The sequence below is a fragment of the Alnus glutinosa genome, chromosome 5 (genome assembly GCF_958979055.1).
Source record: "Alnus glutinosa chromosome 5, dhAlnGlut1.1, whole genome shotgun sequence".
Taxonomy (NCBI): domain Eukaryota; kingdom Viridiplantae; phylum Streptophyta; class Magnoliopsida; order Fagales; family Betulaceae; genus Alnus; species Alnus glutinosa.
In genome coordinates this window covers 6946239-6972342 of record NC_084890.1, presented here as the reverse complement: position 1 = coordinate 6972342, position 26104 = coordinate 6946239, and the positions used below count along the sequence as shown (strand labels likewise).

General features: G+C 35.6%; 1 protein-coding gene across 1 annotated transcript; it reads left to right on the top strand.

Moving 5' to 3' along the window:
* Positions 1–19881: 19881 nt before the first annotated feature.
* LOC133869539 ((E,E)-geranyllinalool synthase-like) lies at positions 19882–25750 on the top strand. The gene is made up of 12 exons (XM_062306566.1): positions 19882–20232; positions 20398–20590; positions 20715–20920; positions 21032–21155; positions 21236–21351; positions 21433–21629; positions 21830–21945; positions 22064–22162; positions 22280–22495; positions 24503–24632; positions 24730–24975; positions 25062–25750. Exons 1-12 carry the CDS (start codon positions 19911–19913, stop codon positions 25566–25568), a joined length of 2472 nt encoding a protein of 823 aa, XP_062162550.1. The 5' UTR covers positions 19882–19910; the 3' UTR covers positions 25569–25750.
* Positions 25751–26104: the final 354 nt, after the last annotated feature.

Here is a 26104-nt window from a genome sequence, read left to right as displayed (position 1 = left end):
ATGTCGTTTTTTCATGTACAAATTAATGACGCTAGTTTTTTTTTTTTTTTTTTTTTTTTTTTTTTTTTTTTTTTTAAATTATGTTCTTTTACTTTTACGTTTGCAGTTCATATTGTGGGTAAATTTGCCATAAAGTTCACTATGATCTAGGAATAGAAATCAATATGGGATGTATGCTTTCACGATCCTTGGTGAAATTGGTTTTGTTCCGGTGTGGTGTAATCCCAGGATTTGTTTAGGGGGTATTCCTACTATGGTGGCATGGAGCGACGATGGCCAGTTGGTCAAGCCCATGACGGCAGGCCGAGGATGCAGCAGCAGTTATGTGGCAAAGGAAATTGCTCTAACTTCCTCGGAAAGATCGGGTGTAATTGCAGAAGACGTGGTCATACATGAACACTTTCTTCCTGAGTTTTGGAGACAAAACGGTTATTGTCAACTTCCAGCATGGAGAATGTTATGGAGAAATGATGCAAACCTCAATCGACACGCTTTGAGACCCAACAAACATTATTGGAATATTTGCCATAAGAAAGCTAAAATTTAGATTTTTTATAGAAAGCCCCGACCTAACGTTTATAAATGAAACGTGAATGGAAGGTATAAAGTAACAAACATCGACCCAATGATTATAATTGAATTAGGAACTGAAGGTATAAATTTTGAACGCCACAAGGAAGAATCATTGATAAGTTCACAAGTTCTTTGAATAACCAATAGAGGAAACAAACCTCACGTTTTCTTTTATTTCCATTCAATGATACTTCATTACAATGAGTGCAGGCTATTTATAACCTTTTTAGCCATACACGCCTACTACAAAGAAAATAAAACTAACGTATTTCGAAAATAAGAAAATAGATATAAAAGAAAAAATGACTAAAACCATAGGAGCCTAAAATTTAGCACTAATAATAGGCAAGTTAATCATCCAATTAATTGGTAAAGAATTAGCAAGTTAGTCAGCCAATTAATTGATATGAAATATGCAAGTCAATCAGCCAATTAATTGGTTTGAAATTAGAAAGTAATCAGCCACCTTCTCCTTCTAATTCCACGCTTAATCAAGCCATAATCAACAATTAATCCACGCTATTTCTAAGGAAATTACAGACATTAATACACTCCCAATTAAGTAAGATCGGCCCCATTAATAGTTTGGATTAAATTTATTACGCCTTCACTTTCTTTTGGCACAAGCTTGGAATGCCCCGTTTTAGAATCACCCCAAATCTTTTGAATCAGCTCATTAAGTGCTTCTTTGATTTTTTTGGATTTTGCTCTAGTAATAGGCCCAATTGGAACATGCAATGGATCCTTTAATGGTACATGCTGATTCTCATCAAGAAATTTAGGTGTATGTCTAGTTTTGTTTCCCGGCGTGTTTCCAAGAAACTGTATCCTCAGAGTCTAGGACTCTGTTTTCTGTACAACGTTTTTGCTCTATTGGTTTTATGAATGAAATCAGATATATTATTTCAACAAAAAAAAAATGATGCTAGTTTTTTTACGCTTTTCTCTTCCCAAGGCGCTATCCCGCACTCTGTCTTTTGCTCTACCCAAAGTTCCTCTTTAACACTCTTGTCATTAACTTTGCTACACTTAGGGTGTACAAGCGATTATGGTTATTTTCTCATAACCGTAAGTTCAACCAGGGTACTCATTTATTCGCTTTTAAATAACCACAATCACAACCGGTTACAACCGTAGGTATCCGATTATTAAAAACTGGTTATTAATCGGGTGATCAGTTTTCATACATTGTTATTTATTATTATTTTATTTTATTTTGAAATCCAAGTATCCAACCTTTCAATATTTAATGCTAAATAGTAAATACTACTGGACGTGCATAATTTCATTCACCATTTATTCATCTCAATGAGCTCACAATCATGTCCATAGATTAAATAAAATGATTGCAATTAAAATCAAACAAACAAACAAACAACATTACAAATCCAAAATCAATCTAAAACAAGTTTCCTCTATTAGGATTTAAAAAACATTACAAATCCAATAATCAATAATCAACATACATTAATTTCATAGTGGATGAATTCTTTTGTAAAAGTCATTTCCATGTCTCTCATAATTATCACTTCTATTGGAAAATTCATTTTAAAGACTCCAATAATCATCACTTCTATCTTTCCTGCAAATATGTAATTAATATTGTTGCTTAGGTTGGGATTGGGTCTGGGAGTGGCACAAAGAAAATATTTTGTTGCGAATGAACAAGATATTGAGGAATTGGACTGTAGGAGCACTGGGGCAACGACATGAGAAAAGAAGAGAAAGTAGGTAGAGGCAGGGAATAGGGAGCAGAGAGCACGCGTGAGAAAAGAATTAGGTTTTAAATTTTTAGTAACCCTAATGTTAACCTTTCCTCTATTCTTACATTTCACAATTTAAACTCCCAAGAATGCAAAAAACTCTCCACGTACCAATTCCAACGTCTGCAATCCTCGCCCTCACAGGTGATGTTCTTGGCGTCCCCTCTATGGTGCTTAAGTCCGCCGCCTTTTACAACGGGACGAGCCTCTTCTAGCATGACCCTCGCCTCTGCTTGCTTCGTTTGCACCACGTACCTCGTCTTCGAGCTCAATATCCACGATGTCTCTAGCGCCAGCGAGAGGAAACTCCTCCTCGACCTCAATCTCACAAGATCCGGTCCAAGAGCATGCGAACAAGTACTTGGCATTTCAAGGGTTTGCTTCATTTTGCTTGAAAATTTTGTGCTTGAGATTTCAGATCCAGAAACTCCTTGATCTTGTGCTAGGAGTAGAACAAGAGCGTTGGGAGGGAAAAGCTCAGATGATCCATGGTCCTGGCAGTTGATCACTGTGTTCGGAAGGTTTGGCTACCACCTTGTGTAGGCTAGTCGTTCAGCGAACGAGGTACATCGAAGTCAAAAGGGCTGTGGGATATCGTGATAAAAAAAAAATAAAAAAAAAAAAATAATAAAAAAAAAGCTCAGGTGATCTGAGTAGGATTTGATTTTGTTAGTTTTGTGTTTTGATTTTCTGTTTGGTTGCTGAGAAACACGAGGAAGGAAAATATGAATTTTTTTTTATTAAAAAAAAAACAATTAATTAATTAATTTTTTTTTGAAAAAAAGAAGAAAGAAAAAAGCTAACTTAAAAAATTAACTTAATTGTAGAAACAATGTTAAAAATTTGTTTACGTTGTTACCGTAGAAGCGACGAAATTTTTTGTCACTTCTTCTACAAACGACTTATTTGTGAAAAACTAACGCCAATTAACAAATACGACGTAAACCATTTTACGTCCTTTCTGTACTAACAATAAAATTATTGTAGTTTCTTGTACAAACCAACAAAAAAAATTTCACATGTCAACCCAAAATATTACTTCTCGCTACAGTGGGAGGCCTAGGGGTGAAAATAACCGCCCGCTAACCACTAACCATCCATAACCGCTAACCGTATAACTGCAAAACCGTTAAAACCGCCTAAAAACCGGTAACCGGTAACCGTTAACTGCCCTACAAAAGCGGTTAGCGGTTTTTACAAAGGCGATTAGCGGTTATAACCGCTAACCGCCTTTATTATTATTATTATATATATTTTTTATAATAAAACGACGTCGTTTTGGACAATTTAACCTAGACCTAAATAACCAAAAAAAAAAAAAAAAAAACCCTAAACTCATCTCATATATATTCTTCTCATCTCCATTCTCTCTTGTCTCCCTCTCCACGCCGCCAGCCTACCACCTCTCAACTCTCTTATGATTTTCATCGATCTCCATTCTTTCAAGTCTCAAGTCTCAAGTCACATTTCAGTGGTTTAACGCATCTTCGAAGAGAAGCTCCAGGGCGATGGGGAGGAGATCGATGGCTGCTGAGACTCTTGGGTTCTTCCAAGTTCTGAACCATGGCGTGCACGTGGAGTTTCTAGAGTCAATTAAAGATGCAGCAAACAACTTCTTCGGCCAAAAGCCTGAAAGAAAGCTATTTACCGCAAAGGAGTTAGCCCCAGCTCCTCCATGATGTAGGGGAAAAGCTTTGCGCCAAAGAATGTTTGTGATTGGTCTTAAATTTTTAATTAAATTTATGTAATCTCTGCTTTTATGTGATTGTTTCCTGTGAGGATGTTTGTGATGTGGGGTGAAGAGAGGAGCGAGGAGAAGATCAGAAGAAGGAAGAGAGGTTCAGGCATGGCCAAAGGCCAAAAAATAAAAATAAAACTGTTGCCCAGTTGCCGGTTGGTGGTTTATAACCGTCAACCGCCTGTTATTTCATAACCGGCAACCGCCTAGGCGGTTGGCGGATGCGGTTTGAGATTTCTGATAACCGCCTAGGCGGTTACGGTTAGCGGTTTTAGCCAATAACCGCTAACCGTAACCGCATTTTCACCCCTATGAGGCCTAGAGAGAATAAGGAAACTCTCCAAACTTGGCGATTTTTTTTTTTTTTTTGTCCAATACAAAGCGAAGCAAAAACCCAAAAAGACAAAGGAAAACACAAAGGGAGACTGATTTCGTGGAGTGAGGACCGAAAGCAGAAGTATCACCTTTGCACATGCGGACCTTGATTGAGAAAAACCGGCGCCTACAATTTTTTTTTTTGGGTGTGGAGAATAATAATTAAGTAAAGATGATAATGATAGAACGCTAGGACTGGAACACAAACATAAGTCCAAATTAATAGAGGACACATATTAGAAAGTACATAAGAAATTAATTTTGGTATTCACCTAGAAAAAGAAATCCAACACATTAAATACATTTTTGGACCTACCTCGAAAAGTTAATTACATGGCGCAGAGTAAGTTTATACCTCTTACCTTGATGCTAATTAAGAGTGGAGCAAGAATTTCCTTTGATGGGGATTATTCTATGTTAAAACAATTTTCAAATATATATATATATATATATATATATATATATCAAGTTTGAGGTTTGGGAATGTTCTAAATGGAAGGTTTTTAATAGTTTTAATTTTTATTTTTTGACATGTCCACACAAGAGAAGGGAGTGGAGATTCGAACTAGTAAACTCCGCTTCATGAGATGTGGTCCCCAACCGATTAAGCTACTCCTTAAGGACCTTTAACGAAGAAGAGAGTCCAACATTTATATAAAATAAAAAAATAAAAAAAGGATAAAGTTGGCACTTATTATGTCCAACCCATACCAAGATAATGTTTTAAAGTAAGCAATTCTTGTGTGTATGCTCTAGTACGGTGTGAAGCATTGGACACACACACACGCATGTATGTGTGGCAGTGGGCGCCATAATGACGCACTTAGACACTTTGTATTTGGATGGAGCTCAGAATGATCATATCATGACTATTAATTCTTGGATGGCTATGATCATATGATCTGATGGTTTGATATGGATTGTTGGATGTTGTTGAAGTAAATGCAACGGTTGGATTTACTTAGTTGTTAGTAAAGTCAACTGGAATGACAGTTTACAATCTTACCTTCAACTTAATTTTCATTGACCTATACAAGTAGCCCAAAGGAATGAGGAATTACTGGAATGACAGCTTAGACTCTATAGCCCAGTGGACTGCTAGTCCAAACACAACCCCAAAGCTCCATCGACCCAATACTCAAGTAGCCAAGGTGTGATTTCAGGGCCACCTAGAAGCCCACAAACACAAACCCTCCAGCAAGCATCCGGTGTAGGGGGCAAGTCGCCTTAGAGGTAGTGTTGTCACTTCCCTCCCCCCTTGGGGGTGCATCACTCTAACATTTGGCAATCTTGTAGGGATCTCTAATTCAGGACTAGGCGCACATAGTTACTAACTCAATGTTGATTTTTGGCATTAACAGGGATTCACAACAATTATTTGTCCGAATTGTTAGTAATTTGGACAAGTAACATAAGAAATCATCTGCCTAAATAAATTTTAATTGCCATGAGTCAGGGATGAAGCCAGACATTTTAATGGGAGGGAGCCAAACATATATATATATATATATATAAAGCCAAATTTTAAGTAAATTAAACATAACTAAGTTTTTATATTTTTATTATTCCATTCAAATTAAAAATCAATAAGCAAAATTGAAAATAGAGTTTTTTGAAAAAAGAAGTAAAGAAAACCGTTGTCCAAAGATTCAGAAAATGAAAAAAGAAAAAAAAATGGGTCTCAGTTTCTGTACTGAAATTGAAAAATTTCAGTTGGATGAATTGTGTGCTTCTTGCCGTTCTCGCAAGGCTTTACCTGGATTACATGGATCTTGAAGCTAACATTCTCTTACTCATTTTGTTAGAACAACTCACTCTAACTAACATTGTAGTCCACTAATTATTATACAAAATACAATATATTCTACACACAACACATTATGCTAAATGCAATACAAAACAAATGAGACACATATCTTCTAGATTTTTTTAATGCCATCAAGCTATATTGAAATGAATTTTCATTTTACGTTATCTTTGCCACACATCCTTAGGAAATCGAGCTTTGCTAGGTGTGTGACTCATCGAGTCCACACCTGTCTTCTTCTAATGCATTGTTTTATTAAACCCCTTTCATTTACTTTGAACAAAGCATATGCAACTTTATAAAGCTCATTTCATTGCTACTATTCTCAGACATGTCCGTTCCAACCTGTTAAATATTAAAGGAAAAAGTTCTGACAATGAAACTATCGTTCAAAATGAAATGAAACCAATTGAAGAGATGATAAAAGGGAAGGGGCCATAAAAATTACTTGTTAAAGGCCAATAGGCAAAAAACCTTTTATATATATATATATATATTCGCCCCCCTCCCTCCATCATTGCCGTGAGTCTTCATCCGCTGCTCATATCAGATTGACTCACTACAAAAAAATTGCAATTTGCCACATGCACTTCGCCACATGTACGGACAGTGTACACGTGGCGAACAGTTTGCCGTGTAATTGGACACGTGTGCGGCGCGTGTTAGATCCGGGTGTAGCTAAATGCACATTTTGCCGCGTGTACTGAAATACACGCGGCCAAGTGGCCACGTGTACTACAGTACACGCGACTGACAGTTAGCCGCGTGTATTTCAGTACACGCGTCTAACAGTCTACCACGTGTATTTCTAATTTAATTCTTTTTTTTAGAGGAAAAAAAATTAATAACTGAAAAAGAAAAAAAAATAAAAGGAAGACCACACGTATGGTTTTCCTGAACGAGCAAGTTCAGTAGAGAGAGAGAGAGAGAGAGAGAGAGAGAGAGAGAGAGATACAGAGAGAGAGCGAGCAAAATTCGGGAAGGTCGGCCACGCGGTGGTCGGGGAGCTGGCCGGTGGTGCAGTACTGACGGAGAGAGAGAGAGAGATACAGAGAGAGCGAGAGACGTCGGGAAGCCCGGCCACACGGTGGTCGGGGAGCTGGCCGGTGGTGCAGTACTGACGGAGAGAGAGAGAGAGAGAGAGAGAGAGAGAGAGTGATACAGAGAGAGCAAGAGACATCGGGAAGGCTGGCCACGCGGTGGTCGGGAAGCTGGCCGGTGGTGCAGTACTTACGGAGAGAGAGAGAGAGAGAGAGAGAGAGAGAGAGAGAGAGAGAGAGAGAGAGAACACGTGCAGTACGTACGTACTTAACGAAATTTTTTTTCCTTTTCAAATATTTAAATATAATATATATATATATATGTATTTTGAAAGTAATGGTCAGGTGGCGCGCGGGACAATTCCCGCGTGCCTACCTACAGAAATTATGGCCACGTGGCCTAAAGCCACATGGCCAATTCTATTATATATATATATATATATATTAATATTGTTTTTATTAATATTTATTTGATAAAAACAATTGGCCACGTGTTTTAAAATACACGCGGCCACTTGTTTTTCTTATACCACCAGCCACGTGTCTACATTACACGTGCCCAATTGGCCGCGTGTCTACAGTAACCGCTACAGTAGACACGCAGTGACTTGCACCTTTTTTTGTAGTGACTTCACAATCCCTTTATAATAAAACTACCTTAATTTCCGAAAAATTCGAAGAAAAATAATGGGAACATGAGATTTGAAATCTAGGTCTTGTTTGGTAAAGACAGGTACAGAACAAAGTAGCGGGTTGTTAATTTTGAAATTAGTAAAAAATGATAATGCGATATAAGGTAAAAAAAAAAAAAATTTGTATAGAAAAGTGAAAAAGTTTTGTATTGTAATGATTTTTTTTATTTGAATAGTAATAAAAAAATTATTGATGTAATATAAAAAGTGAAAATATTTTGATGTTGATTATTATTAAAAAATATGAAAATGTGAAAAAGAAAAAAGAAAAAAAAAAGTATGTAAACAGTAAAACACACTACTGTATTCCGTTCACGTTCATGCCAAACAACCCCTAATTTCAACATGTTGACTTGGTCATGCGGAAGCAAGAAAGAACCTGCAAAACTCTCTATCCCTAGAAACTAAGAAACATGCGTAATTAGCCAATTCAATTATGAATTTCTGCAAAGGGCGCGAGCTGCAATTTCTTTAATTTGGGTGGGTCCAACGGATCCCTGGTTGCATTTATTTGTTTCACATATAAAATATATCCTAGCCGGATTTTTTTTTTTTTTTTTTTTTTTTTTTTTTTTAATTTTTAATTTTAGATACATGAAATAAAATTACAACAAGAAAGAAAATACATAAGAAGGGCTGGGCAACCCAAAATTGAAACTAAAACGAAAATATGCGGGGACAATATTTTCAGAGATGCGGGCTTAATAGTGTGAAGCACGAATGCCACAAAACTGGGGTCACGGTGATATGTAATGTATAAAGAGTCACAAAGACCCAAACACCAAAACAAAAACAAAAAAAAAAACAAAAAGAAGATGCAACAGAAAAGCTCAAAAACAAACACAAAAAGAGAAGACAAAGAAGCAGAATAAAAACACATAATAAAAAAAAAAAAAAAAAAAAAATTACAAATTAACAAATGTGGCTTAGAAAAAAAGAAAAAAATGAACAAATATAGCTTACGAGTTCTCAACAAACATTTTGTCGACGGTACGTACAAACTCAAAGAGCCACAACTTTCCCACCAAAATGTACGGGTCGAATGGCACATGGATATGGATCGTTGGTATTGCGGCTATTGTACTCGGAAAAAGACAAAAAAAATTCTTTACATATCCATCATCTCATATAAAGTGAAGTCCATATGGTGTTGATCCCACTCCATGTGAGAGGGTGAATGTGTAAGGAGTGTTTTTGTAACGCTCCCCATTGCTTTCCATTCAAATGTACACTTTGGCATTGGACCAATCAACGATGTAAAATACTCAAAAACTTCTTTTACATTTATATAAAGGGAAACAAAAAGAAAAAAGAAAAAAGAAGCAACGAGCTTCTGTTCTTAATTTGAATGATTACTCGATCTAATTAAACGTTAAAAATATATTAATGCTTGATGCGGGAAATGTTTTTACCATAAGTGGATTATCCATTTTTTTTTTAATCCTAATTATTAGTAGATATTCTCCTTTAGAGTGTGGGGATGAATGTGTAGAAAAAGCAGTATATTGATAATATATTGATAAAAAAAAAATTATTATTTTCTTTTACAAATTTCTAAAAACAAAACTATTTTTACACTTATATCACATCAAAATATTTTTTTAACCAAAACACAAAAGAAAAAAGAAAAAAGAAAAAACCATTCTAAAATGATTTATCAAACACCGCCACACACTTTATATGTATCAGTAAAATAATAAAGAAATGACCAATATCATTTTCTTAACAGTGAATTCAGCCGAGCTTGTTTAAAAAGTAGCTTTGCCATTTATTTTGTTTGTAGTACGGTGTTGCAAGAGACAAGCTAGACAAATACATAAATTGGAAGTTGTATGTAGAAGAGTAAGTTTCAAACAAATTGACATTACAAAAATTGTCCTATAGGCTTCACTGACATCACCATTCAGTACTACACATTACACCTTCATGGCAACATCATCCTTTTCCTAACAGTGTAAAAATATATCACTCGATCTCAAACTACCATCACACAACATAAAGAACCAAACACTACCTAGCTAAATTCAAACAGCAAGCAAATACCATCAAGAAGTTTTTTTTTTTTTTTTTTTTTTTTCCCAGGGTATGATATTTACTATTTCTAAGCCAATTCAATGTCTATTGTGTTCTTGTACTTTGCAATTTTTGCATTCAACTTTGATGCTCGGAGTACTCGATCTAGCTCTTGTATCGAACGCATCTTCCTTGTCTCTCATGCAACCTCCGTATTACACTCTTACCACACTCACACATGGCCTCATCAACCCAAAGAAAATAATTACATGCACCTTTTTTAATGCAAATTAAAGAGGAGGGGTTACCAAATTTGGTAAAGTAATACAAAACATTCGAAAATTAGGTGAATTTTTTTAACACAGTTAAGAATCCTCAAATTCCAAAAATCCCAAATCTATAAATCTCTAATTTCTAATTCCAAATTTTGCAAAATCCCTAGTTCCAAAATTCCCGAAATCCCTAACTCTCAAATTTCGTAAAATCCCTGATTCCCAAATTTTGCGAAATCACTAATTCTCAAATTTCGGAAAATTCTTAATTTTGACAAAGAAATTAATCTTTACTTACCCTGTAGTTAACAAAGCCAAGAAATCTTCCACCATAATTGTCTTTGGTCCATGTCGTCCTAATTGGTACTTCTATGCCAAATAAGCTTTTTTTTTTTTTTTTTTAATTTTATTTTATTTTATATTTTTATAGCTGATGTGTGTATGCTTGCACGAGAAGAGTCGAACTTGCTACACTTCCACCGACATTGTCTTCTTCCCCTCGATCTAACGACACGGTCGTCTGCTTCATCAACCAAGCTACTTGAAAACTTCATCAATCGTTTGATTGCATGTGCTCCCATATTTGAAGAGGAGTAAATTGAGTCCCATTTCACAACGCTTTTATATATATATATATATATATTTGAAGAAATTTGATATAAAGTACAAAAAATTTATATATAAAAATAAAAAAACAAAAAAAAAAACTATTGTAATTAATTTTTTTATTATTTAAATAATTAAATAATTAAAATTTTTGAAATAAATAATAATTTAACATGATTTATTAAGTTAGGGTTGAACACATGATACACGCTGGTGTTAGTTGGGTGTTTGCAAAAATCCTCAAAGATGGTCCCATGAAAGACAGGCTGTGGTGGGCTTTTGACGAAGACCGGACGACAAGCAATGTTACAATCAAATTCCTCATCCCACGGGGAATGACACCCGGGGCCCAGTCAGATGTACGAGTACGAGTAGGCCAGGTGGTTTCCACGAATGTACATGAGTGTCTCTTTGCAACCCACACTATTTGGAAATGATAAATATACAACCCCATCACAATATGGGCCCCACCTCATTGTAAGTGGATTGTGCCAAAGTTGTACAAAAGGGTTGTACCCCAATCATCTCCCCACACTATTATACCAAATCCCAACATAGCGGTGGGTGGACTTACCAGTTACCGGGACTAAAGAAATTAACCAGGGCAAAGCTTTCTCCGCTAGCTGGAGTAGCCTGGAGACAACAATGCCCCCCAAAAAAAAAATTGTTTGAATTAATTACAGGGATATTTTTGTATTGTTATAAAAAAGTTTGTGGTCATTTTTTTTTTTTTTTTGTCTTAGAGGGGACATTGTCAACTGAGAGGTAGTTTGAGAGGATATTATTCCAATTGAAAGTTGAGAGGTAACATTATCAATTGTATGGTTGTTTGAAGGGGATAAGTGAACTTTTCTTTTAAAAATTAACATGCAATACAAACGCGATAATGCGTAGGGAAAAGAGGAGTGACGTGGAGGTTATGGGAGTTGTCATTTATGGGTGCTTTTTCACTTTTTTGAGCCATTAGGATGGTTTGGCCGCTCTTAATAGTTAGTATAAGGGTGGTCGAACAACCATAGGGAAAAAATGAGTGACATAGAGGTTATGGGAGTGGTCATTTAGGTGATCAAACTACTTTTTTGGACCACTAAGTATTCTCAACAAAATAATTAACTTGAATTAGTTGAAATTACTACTTTAAATACTAATTATCATAGTAAAACATAGTGTAAAGTGGAAAAACAATGACATGATTAGTCGAAATGACTAAGTATTTTCAACATTATTATCTATCTTCAATTATAAACACATAGCTTTCAAGAAAAATTTAACTCACAATAATCATTACCATCTAAACTATACCATGCAAACCAATCTATAGAAGCTTTTCGCTTAACATCTCCAGCCTTACGAATCGCTTTGGCCTATCTCCTTGACGACATGTTATACTACAAAACACCAAGATATTTTATAGGTGGAAAAGTAATTGTTTAAGCCCACAACTTAGTAAGTTAATTATCATGAAACTTGTCATGCAGTGAGCCTTAATTTACAGAATATAATCCTTTGAAAATGGTTTTGTTTTGAAATTAGGATTTGCATAATTTTAGAAACAATTGACTTATTATTTTAATGCATAAATCATGCTGGATATATAAATTTAAAACATTATTCATAATTACTCATAATTCATAACTTTCATTTATATGGTCTAATTGAGCCCTTACCCCTCCTTGATAGGGTTTGCATTGTACCGTAGGACCTATAGTACGACACCAGTGCCCTGGTGAAGCACACATACCGTCATTGCTAGTTACCTAACATGATTTAAATCCCGAGTAATCCACACTACTAACGATGTCGTTTATGTAACCACTACCCGTACATGGTTGTGTTGTCTATAAAATCATTGGATCTAAGTTTAAAAATAAAACATAGACCATAGAGTTAATTCTGTATACACACGTGACCGCCATCTGTATATGACAATCCACACAACATATGCTCAAATATCATAATTCATTTAATAAATAAATATTTGTCTCAATGCAATTATAAATTTGTGATAAAAACATTAGGTTCGACAGCATAATTATTTAAGCATGCATTTAATAAACATATTGCATGATTAAAAAAAAGGTTCATTTACCTATCTCGACCGGTAATCCTCAATCTCAGACATCTTAAAAGATTAATTTCACGTCACTACAAATAATACTCAATTATTAAACATAATCCATACTAAAACCCCTAATATTACTCGTGAAACCCTAATCAAGCATCTAAAAATATTAATCATGCAATTAACCTAATATTACATATTATGCCATCATCAATTGATCGATCCTCAAGAGTACTCGATCGATCGATAACTATCGGCCAGTAACTCATTTTACTTAAAATAATAATAATAAAAAAAACTATCACAACCTAATCTCAAGCTTTAAACAAGACTTCTAATGATCTGAAGTCCTAATATATATCATAGGTCATGCACATTTGTTTAAATTAATCATGGCTTCATTGCTTAAAAATATTAAAAGGTATTAGTTAGTTTTTATTCTCATAAATCATAATCCATTACTAATCAAACATGATAAAGTATCTTAAAGTATTAATTAACGTGGTGACCTTCTCTAGCAAACATTATGGTTGCTTTCCAAAATTGTAAAGTTGAATAATGAGTACTCCGTCCGTTGTTTAACACCCCGTTTAGTAACTCCCTCCCTTCCCCTTCCCCTCCCCTTCCCCTTACTTTCACCTTTTTCAAAAAACATCAAATTTCCCGAAATCCCTAACTCTCAAATTTCGTAAAATCCCTGATTCCCAAATTTTGCGAAATCACTAATTCTCAAATTTTGGAAAATTCTTAATTTTGACAAAAAAATTAATTTTTACTTACCCTGTAGTTAACAAAGCCAAGAAATCTTCTACCATAATTGTCTTTGGTCCATGTCGTCCTAATTTGATATAAAGTACAAAAAATTTGAAGAAATCTATTGTAATTAACTTTTTTTAATTTAAATAATTAAATTTTTTGAAATAAATAATAATTTAACATGATTTATTAAGTTAGGGTTGAACACATGATACACGCTGGTGTTAGTTGGGTGTTTGCAAAAATCCTCAAAGATGGTCCCATGAAAGACAGGCTGTGGTGGGCTTTTGACGAAGACCGGACGACAAGCAATGTTACAATCAAATTCCTCATCCCACGGGGAATGACACCCGGCCGAGTCAGATGTACACGTATAGTACGAGTAGGCCAGGTGGTTTCCATGAATGTACATGAGTTTGTCTCTTTGCAACCCACACTATTATACCAAATCTCAACATAGCGGTGGGTGGACTTACCAGTTACCGGGACTAAAGAAACCAGGGCAAAGCTTTCTCCGCTAGCTGGAGACAACAATGGCCCAAAAAAAAAAAAAAAAATTGTTTGAATTAATTACAGGGATATTTTTGTCTTGTCATAAAAAAGTTTGTGGTCTTTTTTTTTGTTTTTTTTTTTTTTCTTAGAGGGGACATTGTCAACTGAGAGGTAGTTGGAGAGGATATTATTCCAATTGAAAGTTTAGAGGTAACATTATCAATTGTATGGTTGTTTGAAGGGGATAAGTGAACTTTTCTTTTAAAAATTAACATGCAATACAAACGCGATAATGCGTAGGGAAAAGAGGAGTGACGTGGAGGTTATGAGAGTTGTCATTTATGGGTGCTTTTTCACTTTTTTGAGCTACTAGGATGGTTTGGCCACTCTTAATAGTTAGTTTAAGGATGGTCGAACAACCATAGGGAAAAAATGAGTGACATAGAGGTTATGGGAGTGGTCATTTATGGTGATCAAACTACTTTTTTGGACCACTAAGTATTCTCAACAAAATAATTAACTTGAATTAGTTGAAATTACTACTTTAAATACTAATTATCAGAGTAAAATAGAGTGTAAAGTGGAAAAACAATGAGATGATTAGTCGAAATGACCAAGTATTCTCAACATTATTATCTATCTTCAATTATAAACACATAGCTTTCAAGAGAAATTTAACTCACAATAATCATTACCATCTAAACTATACCATGCAAACCAATCTATAGAAGCTTTTCGCTTAGCATCTTCAGCCTTACGAATCGCTTTGGCCTATCTCCTTGACGCAAGATATTTTATAGGTGGAAAAGTAATTGTTTAAGCCCACTACTTAGTAAGTTAATTATCATGAAACTTGTCATACAGTGAGCCTTAATTTACAGAATATAATCCTTTGAAAATGGTTTTGTTTTGAAATTAGGATTTGCATAATTGTAGAGACAATTGACTTATTATTTTAATGCATAAATATGCATGCTGGATATATAAATTTAAAACATTATTCATAATTACTCATAATTCATAACTTTCATTTATGTGGTCTAATCGAGCCCTTACCCCTCCTCGATAGGGTTTGCATTGTACCGTATGACCTATAGTACGACACCAGTGCCCTGGTGAAGCACACATACCGTCATCGCTAGTTTCCTGACATGATTTAAATCTCGAGTAATCCACACTACTAACGATGTTGTCTATGTAACCACTACCCGTACATGGTTGTGCTGTCTATAAAATCATTGGATCTAAGGTTAAAAATAAAACATAGACCATAGAGTTAATTCTGTATACACACGTGACCGTCATCTGTATATGACAATCCACACAACATATGCTCAAATATCATAATTCATTTAATAAATAAATATTTGTCTCAATGCAATTATAAATTTGTGATAAAAACATTAGGTTTGACAGCATAATTATTTAAAGCATGCATTTAATAAACATATTGCATGATTAAAAAAAAGGTTCATTTACCTATCTCGACCGGTAATCCTCAATCTCAGACATCTTAAAAGATTAATTTCACGTCACTACAAATAATACTCAATTATTAAACATAATCCATACTAAAACCCCTAATATTACACGTGAAACCCTAATCAAGCATCTAAAAATATTAATCATGCAATTAACCTAATATTACATATTATGCCATCATCAATTGATCGATCCTCAAGAGTACTCGATCGATCGATAACTACCGGCCAATAACTCATTTCACTTAAAATAATAATAATAAAAAAAACTATCACAACCTAATCTCAAGCTTTAAACAAGAATTCAAATGATCTGAAGTCCTAATGTATATCATAGATCATGCACATTTGTTTAAATTAATCATGGCTTCATTGCTTAAAAATATTAAAAAAAGGTATTAATTAGTTTTTATTCTCATAAATCATAATCCATTACTAATCAAACATGATAAAGTATCTTAAAGTATTAATTAACGTGGTGACCTTATCCAGCAAACATTATGGTTGCTTTCCAAAATTGTAAAGTTGAATAATGAGTACTCCATCCGTTGTTTAACAAGACCTTGATAGACAAGGAAAGCACGTGAGATATTTCTCAAAAAAACCGGCGGCGCCGACTTTCTTTGATACTGTTTGAAACATGAGAATTGACAGAGAGGGCTCTTCACCTTTTAACATTAAAAAAATTAAATTCAAAAGCAAAAATACACTTTTCTTTTGTTTCTGTGTTGTTTGAATACAATAATTTCGATCGTGGATAAGCATGCATGGAGGCCCGGATTTTACACAACTGAAACACGTCCATTCAGTGTACGCACTGGGCCCTCTTGCATTTGAAATTTGCACTGGGGGTCGGCGGATCGGATTGGCATCGATCATTATGTGGACTGTGGACACAACTAATTGGCAGAAAGAAGGATTTGGGATCCCTTGATCGCCACGTACACATTTTCCACCAGTCCCTACAGATTTCATTGTCTTGTAATTTCACTACAATATAATAGTGCATGGCTCGAGGATTTCGATTTGAGATCCGCCGCCTCGTGTACCGCCCTAGCTTGTCATTAGAATTTACGACCCGAAACGTGATATTCGACGGGGGGGGGGGGGGGGGGGGGGAAGACAAGGTGTGACGTGCAAGTTATCGGAGTACTGGACAATTTATGGTGATTAAATCATTGTTTTTTATTTTGTCATTTTTGGGTGGCTGGACCACTTTTTTTTTTTTTTTTTTTTTTTTTTTTTTTTTTTTGAAACAGTGGCTGGACCACTTATTTGGCTAAAGAGTGCTAAGTTTTGTATTATCTAATTATTAGCGTTTTTACAAATATGCTTAGGCCTTTTTTGAGTTTTCGTCTTGTGGTTTATGAGATGGTGTGTTCATGAAGTCTTGTAAGTTATTGTTTTGAAGGAAGAATGGCTTAGCTTGGAGTCCAACTTTAACATTTTTATCTTTGTATTTTTTGAGGTATTGTTGGAGGAGAAATTAAAAGAAGTCAATCAACTAACTATAAAAATAATACTGTAGTAACTAGAGAATTAAACTGATAATTTAAAAAGATAAAAGAAAGAGATGAAAGAGACAGAGATTAAGATAGTTCGGTCTATAGGAGTACTATTCTATTTATAAAAAAAATATTTTAAATATTAAATATCTCTTCTATTTTAATATTAATAATAATAAATCTAATTAAACATTTTGTAATTCTTGTCCCATTAGGATGTACATATAAATGTGGAGCCCTTGAACTATGGCACATTTCTTGCCTCAGGAATTGTCCAGCTGGCCACAAACCTTCAAGTCGATCTAGGTTCTACGTACCTTCATAATGGTGAGGTAGAAACAAACAAGGACTTTGATTCTTCCTGTTTGACCTTAAATTAAGGAGCATGACATAAGCTATGATGCTAAAACAATTTTCAAAATTAGTATATATCTATATATGTGTGTGTGTGAGCATGACATAAGCTATGATGTTAAAACAATTTTCAAAATTAGTATATATCTATGTGTGTGTGTGTGAAGTTTGTGTGTGTGTGAAGTTTGTGGTTTGTGAATGTTTTAAATTGAACGTTTTAAATAGTTTTAGAAGAAGAGAGTCCAACATTAAAATGATAATAATAATAATAAATAAAGTTGGCATTTATTATGTCTAACTCATTCCAAGATAATGTTTCAAAGGAAGCAATGCTTGAGTGTATGTTTTAGTACGATGTGAAGCATTGAACACATATGCGCATGTATGTGTAGCAATGGGCGCCATAATGACACACTTGACACTTTTTATTTGGATGGAACTCGGAATGATCATATCAATTTTTGGATAGCCATGATCATATGATCCGGTGGTTTGATATGGATCGTAGGATGTTGTTGAGATAGATCCAACGGTTCAATTTACTTAATTGTTAGTAAAGTCAACTGGAATGGCAGTTACAATCCTATCTTCAACTTATTTTCCATTGGTATACACAAGTTTCAAGAGCAATGAGGAATTACTAGAATAATAGCTTGGACTACACTGGCCAAATAGATTACTAGTCCAAACATAGCCCCAAAGCTCCATTGACCCAATACTAAAGCAGCCAAGGCGTGATTTCAAGGCCACCTAGAAGCCCGACCACAAGCACAGACCCTATAGAAAGCATCCGGCGTAGGGGCAAGTCGCCAGCAGAAAAACTCACATAAGGCAACAAATCACTGTAATTATGACCTATTAAATCACTCTCCTTAAAAATGAAAGATCACTTACCAAAGAAAACCACCTAAGATAACAAATCCCAGTATTTTTGACATGCCCACTAAAATAGTGATACTTTTTTTTTAGGAATAAAATAGTGATACTTGCCTTACCTAGACATCCAATCAAGTCAAGACCATGGCTACATAAGATTGACCAAAGGCAAGGTTCGGGTATGCTCTATTGCTCTAATTTTTATCTATCTCCTTCAATTTTTCCTTAATTAATACATTTATTGACTTAAGCTTAAGAGGTAGTTCTGCCGCTCCCCTTCCCCCTTGTGGTGTACCACTCTAACGTTTGGCTGTCTTGCAGGAATCCTTGATTGAGGACTATGCATGCATAATCATTGTTAATTTTTTACATTAACAGAGATTCACAACAGTTATTTGTTCGAATTGTTAGTACTTTAAGCAAGTAATGTGACGGATCATACCAAATAAATTTTGAGCCACCATTAATCTAAACGCGTACATGTTGATTTCCTGACTCTTTATACGCTGCTCGGAGCATATGGAATTCACAATCCCTTTCTCATAAAACTACCTTAATTAATTTCAGAAAAAAATCGAAGAGAAAAAAATCTCATAAAACTACCTTAATTAATTTCGGAACATGAGATTTGAAATCTAATTTCAACATGTTGACTACTTGACTTGGTCATGCGGAAGCTAGAAAGAACCTGCAAAAGTCTATATCCCTAGAAACGTGCGTAATTAGCCAATTCAATTATGAATTTCTGCGAAGGGCGCGAGCTGCAATTTCTTTAATTTGAGTGGGTCCAATGGATTCCTGGTTGCATTTATTTGTTTCACATATAAAATATAGCCTAGCGGGATTTTTGCTCCTTTTTTTTTTTTTTCTTTTTTTTTTAAATACATGAAACAAAATTATAACAAGAAAAAAAATACACAACAAGGGCTGGACAACCCAAAATTAAAACTAATAAATCTAGCCATTTTCTCGCCAGAATAGCAGGATTCCGGGCTATTAGCCAAGGAAACGTACTCGGGAGTTTCCTTCCGGCCAGATTTTGGCCTATTGGCTGTGGAAATGTGGTCGGGAGTATCCTTAGAGAGTGAGAGGGGAATGGATTTGGTGTTTTTAGGTTTATAGTATTTTTGTTGTAATTTTTACTTTTTTATGAGTTATTAACTTATAATTAGATGCTGTAAAATAAAGGTTTTACAGCACATCCATATTGAAGGAAAATTTTTTTATGAAATGTTTTGTGTCCTACTCTAACTAATTTGACTTTGCCAAGTCATCAAAACCAAGAGCTAGTGAAGTGGACAGCAGACCTCGCGCGGAGTGGTCTCGATCATATATAATGTTGCCAAGTCATACGAGTCACCCATGTTTCGGCGCCTCCAATGTGAACCTGCGCGCAGACGAAGAAAACAAGTTCATGCACGATATTATAAATAGTATGCTTTGCTTGCTCATGCTCACTCAACCATTTTCATAATACAATAGGCTCACTATTGATCCTTTGTATCATGGATTTATCACAGTCCACAATCCAATCTCTAGTTTATAAGATGAAGCAAAATATTTTCTCAAACCCATGCGATCACTACTCCTTCATTTCTCCTTCTGCTTATGACACTGCATGGCTAGCCATGATACCAGATCCACACCAACCTTCCCAACCCATGTTCAAGAATTGCTTGGACTGGGTGCTTCACAACCAGAAAGAAGATGGCTCTTGGGGAGACTCTGATGCCCATGGCATGCCCACCATTGAGTGCCTCCCTGCAACTCTTGCTTGCATAGTTACACTCAAAAAGTGGAATGTCGGGACAATTTGTATAGAGAGAGGTACATGCTGTGTACAAGTATGTGCCTATAGGGCACATATATTTGGTGTATTCTAGCTTTATGGTCATTTTCTCCACCATTATTTCTAAAGTGAGCACCATATAGCCAGTTTTTTTAGCTTGATATATAACGTATTTGGGATATTTCAACTCCTTTTTAATTCAGGGTTGGCCTTTATCCATGCAAACACGGAGAAGTTTCTCAGAGAAATGAACAACGATTCTCCTCGTTGGTTTGCTATTGTTTTCCCTGGAATGGTTGAACTTGCACATACAGTTGGTGTAGAGCTTTTCTTCCTCCACAGATCAAACGGAGTGGTATCAGAGCTATTCAATAGGCGGCAACAAATTCTTGAAAAGTAGTCGTTTTGTTTTTTCCACTTTGAATTCGTACTAATTTTTTGAGTGGTTTACTAGATAGCTAACAATATTTGTTAACAAAAAAAAAAAAGAAAAAAACTAATTTGCTTGCTTTTTTTGTAGTGAGAAACTTGAAAATCTCCCACTTTCATATCTTGAAGCACTGCCTGCATCTTATGATATTGATGAAGATGATATAATTAAGCATTTAAACGACGATGGCTCATTGTTCCAATCCCCCTCCGCCACAGCAAGTGCTTTTATGGCCACTGGAAACAACGAATGCATGGCTTATTTACTATCACTTGTTCAAAGATGTGATGGTGGAGGTTAGAAATTAAACTTAATTCGTTTATCTTTATGACTTTAACAACGTACCCAGTTTCTCCTTTCAATCTATTTTCTTTTTCGTGATCGATAAAAGCTGATTTTTATGGCAGTTCCAGCAACCTATCCCATCGATGAAGAGCTCATAAAGCTTTGCATGGTCAACCAGTTGTTCAGGTTGGGCCTGGCTGAGCATTTCGTCCAAGAGGCGGAAGAAGTTTTGGCACAAGTTTACAGGTACATTTATTTATCCTTTGCTGAAGAAATCAATCAGTTTTCAGTACATTTCTTAATCCTTTGTTGAACATAACTTTCAGGAATTACTTGAATCAAGAATCACGGGAAAAACCAAGCAATTCAATTGAAGCACAGCTATTTAAAGACTCGTTAGCATTTCGGTTCCTACGCATGCATGGTTATGATGTATCGTCGGGTATGTTTACAAACTCTTCTTATTTTCTTTCACATGTTTTCGAATATAATTTAACCAACTATTCATCTTTTGCTTTTGCAGATAGCTTTTGTTGGTTCTTACATCATGAAGATATTCGAGATCAGATAGAAAATAACCATGAATACTTCTCAACTGCAATGCTTAATGTCTATAGAGCTACAGATCTTATGTTTTCAGGAGAATATGACCTTCAGGAGGCTAGATCATTTTCAAAGAAATTACTTGAGAAAACCACATCATCAAACTTGCGAAGATTGGTAATTCATTCATTTTATAATTAAAAGAATATATTAAATGAATGGGTGAGAACTGAGCTTTTCCCGAACTTCAGTTAGGATAGCTTTAAAATGAAGCAAATAACAACAAAAATCGAAATGAATCGCTTTATAAATCATGCACTCGCCAATAACTTTGTCTTACATTCTTACTGTATATAAGTATATTAATATTCTCGCAGATTGAGCATGAGTTAAGTCTTCCATGGTTTGCTCGACTCGATCATCTGGAACATAGGATGTGGATTGAAGAAAAGGATTCCAATATTCTCTGGATGGGAAAGGCTTCTCCCCATAGGTATACAACTGTAATTTAATAGTTACTGTAGAAATACTATTTCTAAACCTTTGTAGAGAGGGAAGGAGAGTGATCAAAGTATTTTGAATACTATTTCTAACAGATCTTTTGAACTCAGGTTATCATGCCCTCGTAATGATGAAATAGTACGCCTTGCCATGCAAAACTATGAGTTTAGGCAGTCAGTATACAAGAAAGAACTTGAGGAACTGAAAAGGTATACTTTCAAATAGATTTATCATCAATAATTCGTTTTGGGACCATCGTATAAGTATAACTATGCTAATTATTTGCTTGCTTTATCAACAATCAATGTCTTCCTTTTTCGAGACAGGTGGTCTAAGGATTGGGGTCTTAGTGATATAGGATTTGGTCGAGAGAAAACTACCTATTGCTACTTTTCTGTTGCCTCCAGCTGTTCCTTGCCTTACAATTCTGACATACGCATGATGGTCGCAAAGAGTGCAATAATTATTACAGTGGCTGATGATTTCTTCGACATGGAAGGTTCTCTAATTGAGTTGAAGGACCTCACTAATGCAGTTCAAAGGTAGCCATTTGATATTTTTTTTTTTAGATGAATCTAAAAGCTTAATAAAGCTCATCAACAATCTATACACGCCAATAAAAACTGGCCCAAGTTCACCTCACAGGAAACAACTAAAATTTACAACAGAACAATCCAACAACTAGTCTACCATGCTTTCAACATAGTAGTAGCAGCTAACACTTTTTAAAGGATCTTTAGAAAGAATCCGAGATTGAACTTCCCACTTAATCTACTTAACAATTGCCTCTTCAGATTTCGGATTGTTGTTGTGTACCAAAACATTCCTCTGCTGCCATAAATGATAAACACAAGCTTTGAAATAGAGTTTGCCTAGGCTAGCTTGTAATCCCTTTCCTCTCAACTTAGAAATACTCCATTTAACAACATTTTCCCACTCAATAGGCAAATCAGAGAAAGAGAAATCAACCATAAAATCTCTCCACAACCTCCGACTATAGCTGCACTATAAAAAGAGATGTTCCTGGCTCTCATGACAAGCATGGCAAAACACACAAAGTAGGTTTCGAGCATACTCCCATCTGCACATTCTGTGTTTAGTAATTATGGCTTCCTTAAAAACCAACCATTGAAAAAGGAACGTCTAGGAATAGGAAGGGAATGCCAAACCAACTTCCACCACACAATATGTAGGCTGCTTAACTCTCAACTGATCTCAAGTGGCTACACAAGAATAAACACCATTGGGATACTTCCAAATAGGCAAATCAGCCCCACCTAAGGTAATCTCATGAAGCCTACATTGAATTTCCACTATAGAATTGGACCGAGCATGGGGCCAAAACCAATCCCCTCGCTTGATGTTGGTTGACAGTTTAGAATCAAGATGTATACTTACATCATGAACTGCCCGAAACCTATAACAATCCAGCAAGTAACCAGCAGGATGCCACTTATCATGCCAAAAAAATTTCGAGAACCATCCCCAACTTTGTAACTCAAGAATTTTTTAGCAACATCACGAAGTTTCAACTTCTTCCAACTCCAAGAACAATCTTTGGGAATAAAAACCTGCCATAGGCTCTTTCCTTTCAGCCAGTTCACTTCTATCCATGCCACCGAAAGAGAGCCAGCCTTGGTGAATAAAGTCCATATATGGTTCAGCATAGAAGCAATATTGTTCCAGACTTCTAAATTTTTAATCCCCAAACCTCATTCTCTTTTAGGGGCACAAATCTTGTCCCAAGAGACTTTAGCTTGAGCCTTAGAGTCCTTCCCTCCCCATAAAAACCTGTTGAATTTCTGCTGAAGAAGAAAAAGAATTCTCTTTGGCAGAATGAAGACTTTAGCCAAATAGATCTGCAAACTAAGCAAAACAGAAGAAATAAGCTGGAGTCTTCCTGCAAAGGACAAACTTCTGGATAACCAAGAATCAATTCGGCCAGCAATCTTGGAGACCAAAGCATCACAACCAGCTGCTGTCAACCTCTTTGAAATAAGAGGGACTCCAAGATAATGGATAGGCAGCTTTCCTTCATTCATATGCTAGAAATCCAGAATTTCCATCTTAATACCCGAGGGCATTCCACCATAGAACAAAGAACTCTTGGCCAGATTAGCTCTCAAACCAACAATATCTTCAAAAACATTAAGCACCCCTTTAATGACTTTAATAGAATCAACAGAAGCTGCAGAAAAAATTAGATGGTCATCCGCAAAACACAAGTGTGTCAGCTTGAGGGGACTACACTTAGGATGAAAAGAAAAAAGAGCATCATGACTAGCAGCCTCCTCCAACATCTAAGACAAACCCTCCATATCAATTACAAAAAGATATGAAGAAATAGGATCTCCTTGACGAAGACCTATCCTGCCTAGCTTTAAAATATCCCTCCAATGTGCCATTGAGAGCAAGAGTGAAACTAGGATTAGTAATACACTCCTTAATCGATTTGATTTTACCCAAAAATAAATATGGAACAAAGAACAATTAATAGATCATTAATTTTGCCTCTAATTTCTATTTCTCTCATTGAATATATATAACAGATGGGATGCTAAGGGTTTGAGCGGCCATAGTAAGATTATCTTCGATGCCCTTGATAATCTCGTAAGGGAAATTGCCACAGAATACCTCCAACAAGAAGGACGTGACATAATAAACAATCTTCAAGATATTGTAAGCCGACACTAAAGTCGTCAATTTTATTGTCGCCCCATATCTATTAAACTGAGAGATATATATATATATGATGTCTTTTCTTTTTTGTATGAAGTGGTATGAAACATTTGCTTCGTGGTTTACCGAATCCAAGTGGGGTAAAACTGGAAGCATACCTTCAATGGATGAGTACCTTGAAACTGGCATGACGTCGATAGCCGCACACACCATTGTTCTTCCAGCTTCATGCCTCTTAAACCCAACTTTACCAATCTCCAAACTCAGGCCAGAACAGTATGAAAGCATTACAAAACTCCTCATGGTTATCGCTCGTTTGTTGAATGACGTACAAAGCTTCCAGGTAACTTTATATTTTCTTCTTAGTTGCTTCAGATCCACTAGTCAGGAACATATTCTCATGATCTAATAAAAAGTGCAAAACGACAGAAGGAACAAGATGAAGGGACAATAAACTCCGTTTTGCTCTACTTAAAAGACAGCCCGGAGGCAGACATTGAAGAGTCAATCGCTTTTGTGAGAGAGATAGTTGATAAAAAGAAGAAAGAGTTTCTTGAACATGTTCTTATGGATGGATATAGTGATTTGCCGAAACCATGCAAGCATCTCCATCTATCGTGTTTGAAAGTATTTCAGATGTTCTTCAACTCTACCAATGGATACGATTCCAACACTGAAATGCTTCAAGACATTAGTAAGGCAATCTATATTCCTATTGAAGTTGGAAACTCAAAGCGAATTCTGAAGCCTCTGCCTCGTTGCTCTGGAACAAAGGAGGAAGATAATCTGACAACCAACTGTTATATCAACCGGCCGCGGCCCTCAACGCATTACAGGAGAAGTTTTGGAACACCGCGGGTTTCTTGGTCTGCTTCAAGAGATTATGGATATGGGAAAATGTTTATAGCACCAAAAGTTAGGTTTTGTTTCACTTAATTCAGTCCCCGAAATCAGTATTTGCTACCTATCTCTGGCGCGGCTCTTGCAAATTGCTATACTGCTGTCGGTGTTATATATATGGCGTATGTCAATCAAAATAAAGTTGTTTCGCTTCTGTAGTGTGTCTTTCTTAATTATGTCAATGTCCAATGTATTAAGACAATATAATAATTTCAGGTCCAATTTATATATATTATGTGTAATTTCTCAAAATAAGACTCCAATAGTTATTTTAACAAGAGAGTGGCAATTACTTTACAGTATGTCCAGAATCGTCCTATGGACAAAGCTGTGAACAAGCAAATTAAAAATGCATGTGCATGGAGCCATGGACAACAACAAAATACAATCAAGCTGAATTAAAGTCTCTGCGCGGTACGTTGGAGGCAGACAACCAACATCACAAGCAAATTAATTGTACTCTTTGATTTGCAGGGTGCATGCGTACGTACAACTCAATAATTTTTCTTATAAATAAAGATTATAAATAAAAAAAAAAAATCTTAATAGTGAAGGTAGGTATTTAACATCAA